The 13,564-nt window shown below is 35.2% G+C and overlaps 2 protein-coding genes across 4 annotated transcripts; both read left to right on the top strand.

Annotated features, from left to right (window-relative positions):
• The first annotated feature begins 33 nt into the window (after positions 1-33).
• LOC147282963 (phosphomevalonate kinase, peroxisomal-like) lies at positions 34-7,891 on the top strand. 2 transcript variants are annotated; one of them, XM_086246352.1, is made up of 10 exons: positions 34-242; positions 341-500; positions 597-694; positions 926-1,035; positions 1,136-1,188; positions 1,537-1,917; positions 3,349-3,453; positions 4,385-4,612; positions 4,910-5,032; positions 7,419-7,891. In XM_086246352.1, the coding sequence occupies exons 1-10, from the start codon at positions 232-234 to the stop codon at positions 7,680-7,682; spliced, it is 1,533 nt and encodes a 510-aa protein (XP_086102478.1). In that variant the 5' UTR covers positions 34-231; the 3' UTR covers positions 7,683-7,891. The 2 variants fall into 2 exon arrangements, with proteins under 2 accessions (XP_086102478.1, XP_086102479.1); XM_086246353.1 differs by lacking the exon at positions 34-242 and having other exon boundaries at positions 360-500; positions 958-1,035.
• A 1,962-nt stretch (positions 7,892-9,853) lies between these two features.
• Positions 9,854-13,325, top strand: LOC147282962 (putative glycosyltransferase At5g03795). Of its 2 annotated transcripts, XM_086248469.1 has the most exons (4): positions 9,854-10,245; positions 10,995-11,562; positions 12,651-12,811; positions 12,905-13,325. In XM_086248469.1, exons 1-4 carry the CDS (start codon positions 9,921-9,923, stop codon positions 13,171-13,173), a joined length of 1,323 nt encoding a protein of 440 aa, XP_086104595.1. In that variant the 5' UTR covers positions 9,854-9,920; the 3' UTR covers positions 13,174-13,325. The 2 variants fall into 2 exon arrangements, with proteins under 2 accessions (XP_086104595.1, XP_086104593.1); XM_086248467.1 differs by having other exon boundaries at positions 12,651-13,325.
• Positions 13,326-13,564: the final 239 nt, after the last annotated feature.

The raw sequence follows: 13,564 nt of genomic DNA, 5'->3' as shown, positions 1-13,564 counted from the left end.
ATCAACAACTTGGGAAACATCCAACCCTTTTTTTATTCAATGCAAATGTTGGCTTTAGTTCCCCTTGGGTTCAAAGGAAACAAGCCAAGACTCCAAACTCACAAGCCACGCCAGCAGTCCCCCGCGCGCAAGCTTGTGTACGGACTGCACTCGCCTCGCACTCTCCAAACTTGGCTTGCTTACTCCAAGTTCGATCAAAGAAGCTAGCCCGCCTTCTTCGATTGCCTCACCATGGCCAAACAGTAAGTTTTGTTTTGGATTCTCAATCAATCAAGCTTTTGTTTGTTGTAAGAATTTGTGATTGATTGATTGATTTTGGTGAATGTTGAAACAAACACAGGGAAGAGGTGGTTGCTTCAGCTCCAGGGAAGGTGTTGTTGACTGGAGGCTACCTAATTCTGGAGAGACCCAATGCAGGGCTCATCCTCAGCACCAACGCTCGCTTCTTCGCCATTGTTAAACCTCTCTACGACCATCTCAAGCCTGACAGCTGGGCTTGGGTAAACCTCTCTCATCCCTTCCTTTCTCTTAATCTGAGATTGATCTTGGGTCATTTTCGGTTTTGGTAAATTTAATCTCTTTGCGTCGTCTTCCAGGGATGGACGGATGTGAAATTGACGTCTCCTCAGCTCTCCAGAGAAAGCCTCTACAAACTCTCACTAAAAAATATAACCCTTCAATATGTTTCTTCAAGGCAAGTTCATAATCATCAGTTTTTGAACAATTTCCATCAATCAGCTATAAGGGTCTTTTTCTTTTTTCTTTTTTTCTTTTGGGGTTATATAGAAAGATTTGTCTGCTTGAAAGATGCTTAATTTGAGTGCTCTCTTTTTTCATTTCTATTTGATGATTGAGTGCAAATCATAGTCATGTGGTTTAAATGAATGATTAGGTGTTGCTTACCAAAAGTTCTTTAGAATTTCAGTGGCTCGGGGAATCCTTTTGTGGAACAAGCAGTGCAATACTGTGTTGCTGCTGCGCGTGCAACATTTGACAAGGACAAGAAGGATTCATTAGAAAAACTACTATTGCAAGGTAATGTTTGGTTCTCCATATGTTTCCCCATCCTTTTTTGATATAAAAAAAAACTCTGGATATTCGATAATATAATGTTTTAACTGGGTTAGTCATGCAGGTCTTGATATCACGATTTTAGGTAGCAATGACTTTTATTCTTATCGGAATCAGGTATCTTTCCTCTTTTTATTTCCTTAAGTTTTTGTTTTAGATGGAAAATGTGTTGTTGGCATCTTTCTGCTTCTTCTTTCTTATAATTAAGATATTTTGCAACCTAAATCCATTGTATTTGATACATATCTGTGAATATGGTATACTATAATAGTATCATAGATTATTTTGATCAAAAGCCCACAATTTTTTTTTTTGAAACAGAATGCAATTTTTTTTTTTTTTAGAAAAAACTCTAAAGCATTCACCTTCCCAGAATCATTTTCTGCTGAAACTCAAGGTTTTTTAGTTTATTAATTTCAATCCAAATTCCTAATTCAATATGTTGCTGAGTTGTGCTCTTCATAGATTGAAGCTCGTGGTCTGCCTTTGACTCCAGACGCATTGGCTGCACTTCCTCCTTTTGCGTCGATTACCTTCAATGCTGAGGAATCAAATGGTGAATGTAAGCCTGAAGTTGCAAAAACTGGATTGGGTTCGTCTGCGGCAATGACAACTGCTGTTGTTGCTGCTTTGCTTCATTACCTGGGAGCTGTTGATCTTGCCTCCATGTTTAAAGATCATCACCAACAAAAGGACACTGCAGATCTTGATTTGGTGCATGTCATAGCTCAAACTGCTCACTGTATTGCCCAGGGAAAAGTGGGAAGTGGGTTTGATGTTAGTTCTGCAGTTTATGGAAGTCAACGTTATGTCCGCTTTTCACCAGAAGTGATTTCTTCTGCTCAGGTCTCTCTATCTCTCTCTCTGTTTGCTAGTGCATGCAATGTGCACCAGAGGAATGCACCGTTTTTCCTATTTGTCTAATTGTCAAAATGCAGTTTTGTATGTGTTAGTTTGGACTAAATGAAAGCTTAGGAAATGGTTCCCTGTGGTTTACTACCTGCTCTGCTCTCCCAAAATTGTTCACTCTAAAATCTAAATATTAACATTGGTTTAGTTCGTCACCTAATCTTCATTAGATTACCTTCCAACATGTTGATTTTTTTGTCACACCAGGATATACTGACATACACCATTTTCCAGTCCGGACATCCTTTAAAAATCTAACTAACTCATACACCTTTATGATGTAAATTTTTTTTTTGTTTAATATAAATCTTATTTTATTCGTTGATAATTTTAGTAATATCACAGATGCCTTCATGGTCTTGGTCTGACTTCAAAATAAATCAACATGTCCTACCTTATTTCAGTATTATTACTCTTATCTCTTCGTAAAGATTCTAGTATGTTTTAGTCTGTGATCCTGAATATTTCTTTTCCCTTCTCATTGATTAAAATTAAAAAATCTGTGGACATGAACGGAACTCATCTCGTGAAAGTAGTTAGATACTTGAAATCTGGAGGGAAGGTGAAAAGGACATCAACTCAATGACTCTAGATCTAAGATTGTCTTGTGGTTTAGTCCTAACTTACTGATCTCTCTTTTCCAAGTCCTGGTTCCTACAAGACTTGGTTTTTCCGGCCCTTGTCAGTCTTCCAGATACAGAATGAAACCAGATTTAACCTGGTAACATTAGAGGTATGTGTAAGATGTACTACTTGACAGTCACTCCACACAGAAAGGCTTTTGTCCACTAGTAGGTAGTTAAGATTTTTATATGGAGATCCTAGACTTATTTGAGGATTAAGTTTCTGCAAGTGCTCTTCATGGTCCATGTTAGAATTTATCATTTGGTATTTTCCCTGGAGATAGGGTCTCTCTCTCATTTTTTGCAGTCTTGTTGATTTTATTAAAAAATTTTAACTATTTCAATATCTTTTTTGCTCTTTGTATGGCCACATAACTGATGCAGTAAGTGATATCCTAAAAGGAGTTCTAGTGAAATCTCATTTTCTTAAATCTTAATAAATTATCATATTGCCTGCCCATCTTCCTTCAAGCACTCTTGGAAAGGGAAAGGAAGAGGAAGGACAAGAAAAAGAGAAAGCAAAGGAAGAAGAAAGAAGGGAAAAGATAGTATTAAATGGTTCATATTGGTTGCCCTGTCTGATTTTTAGCTCCAAGGCTCTTGTAATTAGAGTATTGTTTCCTGAAATAAGTTTTAAATGAACTTATAGACAGGTCGCCTATGTCTGTTTTTTATCAGTATAATATGTGTAATAAGTCATTCTTGAAAACATCAACTTGTAACTTTTCTTTTTGTATGATTTCAGGTTGCAGTGAAGGGAGCACCACTACAAGAAGTCATTCTTGAAATCCTAAAAGGAAAGTGGGACCATGAGAGGACTAAGTTCTGCTTGCCCCCATTGATGACTCTTGTAAGCATGTTGAGATCTATTAATTATTGCTTAAACAAGCATGCATTTGTAAGTATGGTTGTGCATTTTAAAGAGTTTCATATGCCCAATTAGATCTGGTAATTACATACTGCTTTTTAATCCTCTAAATGGGTCTTCTTAAACAGAATTGACACATGTCATATGACTCATTGCAGATTAGCTTTCCTACTATTTTGTATCTTTCTATTTGAATTTCTTAAACTTGGGAATGATCTTGACATTGTTCTCTTAACATCCTACTTTTTGTTAAGCTCTTTCTTATTCTTTGTATTAGGAAGTCTAAGTTCCCGCCATGCATTAGACTCGTCCCACTTTATTGTGGGCATGTTTTTTTCCTTTGACTATTTTGGTTGCAATAAATTTGAAGGATGATGTATGAAGGGATCATCCTTACTTAGATGAAGGATAAAAGTACCCATGTGTTCTTGTTTCTTGCACTGGCTTTGTGATCTGATGTTGCTAGGATTAAATTATTCTCACCACTAATAAATTCCATGAACACCAAAGAGTATGAACCTGTCTTGAAAAAGAGTCTGTAAAATGTTTTGCATCAATTCATCCTACGCATGGTAGAATGTGAACAGTATAGTGGTTCCTTCATAGAGCCCTGTGCTTCCGTATTTAGTTTCAATTTAGAAGTATACATGACATGACATAATATCTATAAGTTGAAGTGACATGGTAATTCAGCAGAGTAAGAATTATTGGGTACTTAATCAAAACAACTGAAGGCTGGTTACTTACTAAAAAGAAAAAAGAAAATTGATGCTTCAGTCCTGTCTCTTATCATTTTTTTTGTGCATCATTCAACAAACAATATTGCAATCATGTTAAGGGTTTTTTTTTTTTCCTCTCTAATAGAATGCAAGCTCTTGTTTTTTGTTTTTAGTGATTATAGTGCTTTCTGCAGTTACTTGGAGAACCAGGGACTGGAGGATCATCCACTCCATCAATGGTGGGTGCTGTGAAAAAATGGCAGAAGTCTGACCCTCAGAAATCCCTAGAAACAAGTATAAAGTTGTCAGAGGCAAATTCGGAACTTGAAACACAACTCAGTACATTAAGAAAATTGGCAGAAAAACACTGGGATGAATATAAAAGCTTGATAAACAGCTGCAGCATTCTCAAATCAGAGAAGGTATAACTTGGACTCATCTTTTCTCAGAAGAGCAAGGGTTATAATGATGAAATTCAAAATTTAAACCTGGGGTATATTTTGGATTTATTGGACATATCATGTTGTTTCAGGCACGACAACATAGATCATGTCATGTGGGGCCCATGTTACATGTGCTGTGTTCATGCAAGCCCAGCCTGTTTTATACCTAATCATGCCATCATCAAATTTGAATGTTTTTGCCTTTTTGTATTGCTGTTAATACTTTTTTGTTTCTTTTTATTTCCCAACATTGATGTGGGACAATTATATGGACAGTGGATAGAGCAAGTCACTACACCAAGCCAGGAAGCAATCATTAAAGCATTATTAGGAGCAAGAGATGCTATGCTGGGGATCAGGTATCATATGCATCAGATGGGTGAGGCTGCAGGTGTTCCGGTATGTTCTTTGTTTAACCAGGATTCTTGTTTGTTTGCCATACCTATGGTTGGCCTTTTCTCATGCTAAGCATTTCAAAGTACTTAGAATCTGGTAGCAATGTTCATGTATCTATGAGTAGCTTAAAGAATAATAAAGTAGATGACAACATGTATGCCTATGCATGTTGTGCTTTTCTATGCATAATGACTCACTCACATATACAATGTGTTGTAGTTTGTCAACTCTTGATAGAACTTTATTAACAGACCATGATTTCTTTCTGCAATGATATGCACTATAATGTAGAATATCATGAAGACCTAAAGCAAACTTAATATTGAGACAGATAAACCCAATTTAAAGTTGGCTATAATGCAAGGCGTTTCAGTACTCAGAATGCAAGGTGTAAGCCTTTTGGGACTCAAATTATAATAAATTAAAATATTTAAATATAGGTGAAAAGCCCCTATTTTATCTATCTTATTATAAAAAGAACCTTCTTTATCAACCAACATATATGAAGTAAGAAATATACCATTTTAGCGTATTAATGTTAGATTTAAAAATTAAGGATAGTATAGTAATTATCAATTGAGCCTGTCTCTGTTCACGATGACCTAAGTGTGGATTGGTTGTGCATTGAGTTTGTGCACCAGTAGATGTACTGAATGGCTATGATTTAAACTTAAATCAACCCGTTTTGTTATTGAGACAAAAAAATCCATCTCTCCCCCACTTCGTCAGCCATCCCCAAAGAAAAATACAAAATTTTCCCTCTCATCACAGGCACCTTCCAACTTATTTCCGCACATTCTCTCTGCATAAAAAAATCAAAACTCATCCCTCTCTTTGCAGTTTATGACTTTGGACATATTTCTATGTAGTTGGAGATGAAGAACAACTTTTAATTATTAAAAAAGTACAGCAGACCTCTTTATGAGTTAGGTAAAATCCCCATCAATCCATAAGGTGGTAAATCAAATTGCAGATTTGACCCAATCATAAACCTATAACAATTTTCTTTTGCTCATAACCATACCTAATAAACCATAAAACCAATCACAATTTTCCTTTGCTCATGAGCCAAAATGGACGAAGTCATTTACAGTAACCACAAAAAGAACAAGACAAAAAAGAAAAAAAAAAAAAAAAAAAGCCTCAAAAGGATTACATTGTTCCAAGAAAAGGGGAGGAGTAAGAGAAGAGTTTTAGACTTAAATTAAACTTCAAGTCTCTGGAGAATTAATACATGGCTCCAGAACAAAGCTATCAAGAAATTGATCCTCATATCTCAGTCCTTGCAGCCAAAAGGAGAGGCAACAAATTAAAAGATCAACTTGTAGATAGATGCAGAGAGAAGGTGCGGTGGAGAGAAAGATGGAAGGGAGAGCTTGAGTTTATTCTCTGCTGGTGAGAAGACAATAATTTCTATTTTGGTTCTCTGGAGGATATTGACAAAGTAGGAATGGGTAGCTGAGTATTTTTTCTTCTTGTTGTTTTTTAGAACAAAACGGTTTTTAACTTCATCTGGGTCATTCAGTAACAAATTGGGTTAGCTTTTAATTTTAAATCGTAGCCATTCACGAATTTGATGCACAACTACTGTGCACCAAAGTTATCCATTACTTCCTACTTTTACTCATTCTCTTCATACACCATCGGTCATATGAAGAGAGTCATCAACAACTCCGCACAAGCGTCTCGTGTGATAATCCTTTTAAGTATATATAAATATACAACTAAAATCCTTTGTACTCGTGATTGATTACCAAATTTTTGCCTAAATCCTTCTTATGCAAATAGGATAAAGGATTTCAGAAAACTGAAAAAAGAAAACAAAACAAAACAAATGAGAACTTGGAAGTTGAAACTGTCGATGATACCTGGGGAATGGAGGCTTGGAGCTGCTGATGAAATCTGGGATGGAGGCGTAGAGCTACTTGGGTGTTGGGTTTGGAGCTGCCGAAACTGATTTGGGGTTAGGTTACCCATTCCCTAGTTATAGGTTTATAATAAATGGACTTTCCTCCTTATAAAAAATGCAAAAACAGCATAGCGTAAGATTGTCTTTTATGGGGAATTGACACTTCAAATTCAATGTTAACTAGTTGAAGAACTGTTTTTAGTCAATTAACCTTCTTACTGAGGAAAAATTAATTAATAATGACAATCTTTCTGGTCAATTAAGAAATTTAGAATAGAAGAGAACATTGTTCAACTTTATTAAATAGAATGAAGTCCCACTGTCCAACAGCCCCTCATTAGTTGTAATTTCGTTGTTGGCAATTTAAGTTCACAGGTAGGATATGGTCATACTTCCTCTTTTCATCTTAAATTGTGTTTATAGAGTTTAGGTAGGGAATCTTACTTTCCCCTCTGATTCTTTGACTTCACAAATTTGCAGATAGAACCAGAATCACAAACAAGGCTTTTGGATGCTACTATGGATATGGAAGGAGTTTTGTTGGCTGGAGTTCCTGGAGCAGGTGGATTTGATGCAGTATTTGCTGTTACCCTGGGGGACTCCGGAAGCCATGTGACGAAATCTTGGAGTTCATTCAATGTATTGGCCTTGTTAGTTAGAGAAGATCCTCATGGTGTTAGCTTAGAGAGTGCTGATCCACGAACCAAGGAAATTACTTCATCCATTTCCTCAGTTCATATTTAATAAGCTTGTATTCCTTACTTTTATGTGATAAATTATAGCAGTCTATAGACTTGGTGAAAAATGTGATTTGTAAGAGGAATTGTATTGATATTAATTCTGTTGGTCTTTAGGTTAAGGAAATATACCTATCACCAACAAATTCAATTAGTCTTTTATCTGCCTTAATTTCCTTGAACAATTGTGCAATAAAGAAGTTGCTTGTTCCAAAATCAGTAAGAGCCATTTACTTGAAACTATTCTGGAGATTTCTATGCCATCTTCTTGTTCTTTAATTTCAATTATCTGTAGGCTCCTTAAAAAAAATTTGAGGAATATGTTACTAAGAGATTGATGTCCATTTTATTCATTAGGCATTGCTATGCTCCTAATTTGAATTTCTGGTTAAGCCTTAGAACAAAGAACTAGAGTTATTAGAACAGCCACTTGTATATGATAGTCTGCCATTACTTTGTTGCTATTTTTTATTTAAGAATAATTATGGAGTGATTCTAATCAATTCTTGTAGGCTTAGTCCCATTACTTGTTTATAAAATGAAACCATGCTTAAAGTAACGGTTCATGTATTGAACTAAAACACTGTCAGCTGATAACTTGAAAATTGTTTCTCTTATATTCTTCCCCTCCAGTGAATAAATAGCAGTTTCATCTTCTTGAAAATTGTTTTACTCTGAGATAGCATCTTATATAGCATTTGTAATTTTGTCTTGGCTTATGGCTCATGAAAATTTTCTGTAAACTATATGGTTCTTTCCGATAATATACTGGGAAAAATAAAAAAGCAAAATTCCAAATGGAAGAGAAGATAATCAATTTACCAGTAGTCTATCCATGCAAGAGCAAGTTCCATCTTTTAAATGGTGGAACCGGTTTCAATCAGTAATTTTCCAGTAGAGAACTGAAATAAATTTGGTGTGCATGTGGCAATATCTACATGAGTGAGGCTATGCAGACCACCTTCAGCTGCTAAGTTGACCACTCTAACATATTTTGTCTAACTTTTTTTTTTTAATTTTACCCTTTATTACAAAAACATGATGAAATTACCCAGATCCATTTGGTGATTATTAACCGAAACATCTAACCCATGTTCGGCAAATAAGTATTGAATAAACACAAACATTTCGACAGATAACTGTTGAATACCTTTTTCATTTTCATTTGGTGATTATCCACCGAATAATCTACCAATGTTCAGCAGATAACTGTCGAATAACTATAAATATTTCGGTAGATAATTGTCAAATGACCTGACGAACAAAATTAAAATTTTTTGTTTTAAGGGTAAAATTAGAATTTTGAAATAAGGTGGTCAACTCAGCAGTTTAAGGTGGTCGGAATAACACTGGTCTATCTACACATCTTGAGGTTTCATTATAGTTGTGAGAGACCCCAAAGATGCATGTACGAGTCCAAAATAATATATACGAGCCAGCCCAACTTAAGATGGGCTCATGCCAAGCCGACCCAACGAAATAAATTTTTTTGATTTAACCCGACTCATAAGTACAAGTCGGAGTCTGCTCGGCCCACTTAATGACTAGCTAAGTTGAGTCAGGCTGACTTTAAATCTTATTTGTTTTTGTTGCAAATTGTATCATATTTGTATCAAGCAACTGCTAGATTGAAATTTTCTAATTTCGTATCATTTTCAAATCACATTATCGTTTCATATCATAAATGCTAGCCGCACTTGCAGGTTAAAAGCTAAATGATGTCGTTTCTATGAATATGTGAAACTTTGGTTTTGTTTAGACGACCATTATCATTAATCACAATGAAAGCGTAAGGTATGATCCAAACTTATGACTAATATATAAGTGTAAAAACATATTTGATATTTTATTGTGGGTTCTTTATTTTTTTTTTTTGACTTATTCGTGTAAATACTTTTTGAAAATATATTTTATTCTCATTTTGTCCTTTTAAATTATAATCATTTTACTTTGTTCTTTAAACTTTATAAACCCCATATTTCATCAAATTTATTAATAATTCTGTTAAAAATTTAACAATAATATAACTTTTTGACGGAATATGACTAACTGAAAGAGTTTATAAAATTCAAGAAATAAAGTAAAAAAATTAAACTTTATGTGAATAAGCCTTGAAAATAAAAATTATTTTCAAGGACATTTATGTGAATAAGCCTTTCCTTTTTGTGCTGGGCAGTGGGCACACGCGAAAACTCTAAAACCGGTCTTCTTTCTGTGTCTGACAGTCTGAGTGAGTACTGAGTCCATGGCTAATACTTCATTGCTGTTGTACTACTTGTCTCAGCGGCGTGTTCCAGGCTCATTCAGACGCTTTTTCTTCATACCCACAAGCTTAGCTCTCGTAACCTCCCTTCTCATTCTCTTTTACATTTCCACAACCTCTAATCTCTTCACACATCTTCACCCTCACCGAACCTCTCTTCAACTCAATTCTACATCTGGGTCTTCCACAATCCCACCTTACAACACTTCCTTAAGACCCGTTGAAGCTCCTTTGAAGGAGGATGGGGGTCAACCAACTGAGATTCATGAGAGTCAACGCTCACTAGGACCTCAATTGGGCTCATATGGTATGTTAATCTTCAATTTTGTGCTTCTGGGTCTTACTCAATATGCTAATTGTATTGCGATGTTTGATGGGTTATTATTATATACATATGCAGACTTATGCACAAAATCAAGAAAACTTTAAGTTTACTTATGTGGTATTGGCAACTTGTATTGTAACGCTAATTAGAAGCTTGTGTTTAAAAGCTTAAGGTTTGATCTGTTAATGGCGGGCGATATAGGTGATGGCAAGTTGGTGAAACTAATATAAAATTTGAATCCTCGAAACTAATGTGAAATGTAAATCCTTGAAAAAGCATAAACGGCCTAGAAGAAGGACTAGTATAAAATGATTTGATGCTGGCTCAATTAGGGAAAAAAGGTTAAGAGAAAGTTCCCATCTGTATATCTAGAGGTGTGAATTTTGAAAAAAGGAAAATAGAGATCATGCAGCATGCTCAGTGATTCCAGCACAATCTAGTAATGCATTTCATGGCTCTCAGGTTACATATCATAAGTTGAACCTGATTCCTAGGTTTCAAAAATTTATCGAATCAATGTGAAGATGTCCATTGAAAGATATTTTGCCAACTATTGATTAGTGGGATGTATGAATCCTAAAAGGTGTTCGCCAGAATATATTAACAAAAAAAAAAAAAAAAAACTTTTGGCGTGGGTGGGTGAGTGAGTGAGTGAGAGGTTGGAAGAAGTTTTTGTAAACCTATATTTTCTTAATTTCAGTATCTCGAAACTGTTGGTTTTTATTGTTCAGGAAACTATGTCAATAACAACGAGGTGTTCCATGATAGACATATCTTTCTTGAAGACTATAAAGAAATGAAAAGGAGCTTTAAGATATATGTTTATCCTCACAGGCGAAATGATCCGTTTGCAAATGCACTTTTGCCTGTGGATGTTGAACCTGGGGGTAATTATGCCAGTGAAAGTTACTTCAAGAAGGTCCTTACAGAAAGTCATTTCATCACAAATGATCCAACCAAGGCAGATCTTTTCTTTCTGCCTTTCTCAATTGCAAGGTTGCGGCATGACTCTAGAGTTGGTGTGGAAGGTATCCAAGATTTTATAAGAGATTACATCTTCAATATTAGTCAGAAGTACCAATATTGGAACTGGACGGGTGGAGCGGATCATTTTTATGTTGCATGTCATTCCATTGGACGATCAGCTATGGAAAAAGCAAATGAAGTCAAATTTAATGCCATTCAAGTTGTGTGCTCTTCAAGCTACTTCCTATCTGGTTACATTGCTCACAAGGATGCATGTCTCCCACAAATTTGGCCGAGAAAAGAAGAGCCCCCTAACCTTCTTTCATCAAATAGGTGGATATACTTTCTTCAATAGCTATTTCTCTCTCCTTTTTAAAAAAAAAACAATAGACATGTAAAATTGAAATTTTAAGTTACCTTTCTATAGAGGCTCTCACTTGTCACAATAGATAATGGGTACAACCAATTTAAAAATATATAATATAACATTCTGGAAGAGCAAGTATGAACAAGTGATTAATTGTTTCTTAATATCATGCTTTTTAATTTGATCAGTCGACAATTTTAATATTGCGAGTCAAGACAATCAGAAATGTGATTTTCCTTGCTATGTATTTGAGTCTTCTGTGTGGGTGGTAATTCTCTCAGATTCTTTAATTGTTTTTATCTTCCAGTTGTTTATGCAAATATGCAATGCTAGTTTATTAATTTATTTTTATTTTGCTAGTTTTTATCAAACTGTCTTTTTCCTTTTTTAAATATGCTGTTAAATTATAGTTCATTAAAGATCTTATAAACTGAAATAACATTTTTGCTGCACATATAAATGGAACTACTGCTATGTCAGTTCCCACTTTCCCCAAGCAAAATGATACTTGGCATGAACCAAAAGGTGAAATATCTCTATGTTCTCTTATGTCCTTTCTCCCGATTGAGCCTATACATACTCTCTTTCATTATTTCTTCACCTTGTAGGCACATGATGGTGATGAGCTGGTGTAGAGGGTATAGGAGGCATTTGAATGTAGCCTTTGTGGTTTTCCATAATGTAGCAGTCCTAGAGCATACACACTTGTGAACTTTTATGGTTATCATAACTGATGCTAAACCAAGTTAACTGGAATATAGTAGCAACATAGGAAGAAAAGGCGTTAAGTTTACTGATAAATTCATCAGACCAGGTTTTCATTGATAATTCTGAAAATGGAAGTTCTTGATCATTGAACTTCTCTGGGTAAGAGTTTAAGAATCAGTATGCTCATCTCATTTCCTTTTGCTTAAAAAAGGAAGTGTTATTAGAAGTCAATTTAACATTTATTGAACACATCTGTAACTATAAGTAATGTTTTGGCAATATGTTGCTGTGATCTCTACATGATTTGGAACTCAGTTTTCTCCCTTTCATCAAAACAAAAATGCAGAACAAAACTTGCATTCTTTGCCGGAGGAATAAACTCCCCAGTTCGGGAAAAGCTTCTTGAAGTTTGGAGAAACGACTCCGAGATTTTTGTGCACTTTGGGCGGGTTACCACACCTTATGCTGATGAGCTGCTTGGTAGCAAGTTCTGCCTCCACGTGAAAGGTTTTGAAGTAAACACAGCTCGTATTGCAGATTCATTATATTATGGTTGTGTCCCAGTGATAATTGCCAACTACTATGATCTACCATTTGCAGACATAATAAACTGGAAGAGCATCTCAATCGTTGTTGCCACTCTAGATATTCCATTGCTTAAGGACATCCTTAAAGGGATCAGCTCCAATGAATATATGTGGTTACAAAGCAATGTGTTGAAGGTGCGCAAACATTTCCAGTGGCATCTTTCTCCTATTGATTATGATGCTTTTTACATGGTTATGTATGAGTTGTGGCTCCGGCGAAGTTTCTCGACAGCTCCCTTAAGTAATTTTAAAATTTCCAAATCAACAAATTATTTTACATGATTGTGTCCATTTCAACTGGATTCTGCACGTATATGTTTCTTTTAGTTAAATTCTTTTATTGTAAATGTAACTTGCAAGGTCTGAACTCCATAATTTTGACTTTGTTCTGCTATGTATTCACTGCTAATAAAGTAGAATTATTCAAAAGTTTATTAAATATGTCTAGCTGAAATTTTTTGTCTTTCCTTTATTTTAAGTACTTTGGACTGAACAAACAAGATGACAGTCTTTGAATAAGTAACTCATAAGGTCATTATGTACATTTCATTTTTTCTTGAAGTAACATCAAGAAGTATTAGTTCATGTTGTGAATTTGCTTCGGGGGTTAATATTATGATTATGATAAGTTATCCCATCTTAATGCACCAAAAGCTGATTGGCCTTATGTGAT

The sequence above is a fragment of the Dryas octopetala genome, chromosome 6 (genome assembly GCF_963921425.1).
Source record: "Dryas octopetala chromosome 6, drDryOcto1.1, whole genome shotgun sequence".
NCBI classification, from domain to species: domain Eukaryota; kingdom Viridiplantae; phylum Streptophyta; class Magnoliopsida; order Rosales; family Rosaceae; genus Dryas; species Dryas octopetala.
Note: the sequence above shows the minus strand (reverse complement) of the source record. Positions and strands in the feature narration are given on the sequence as shown.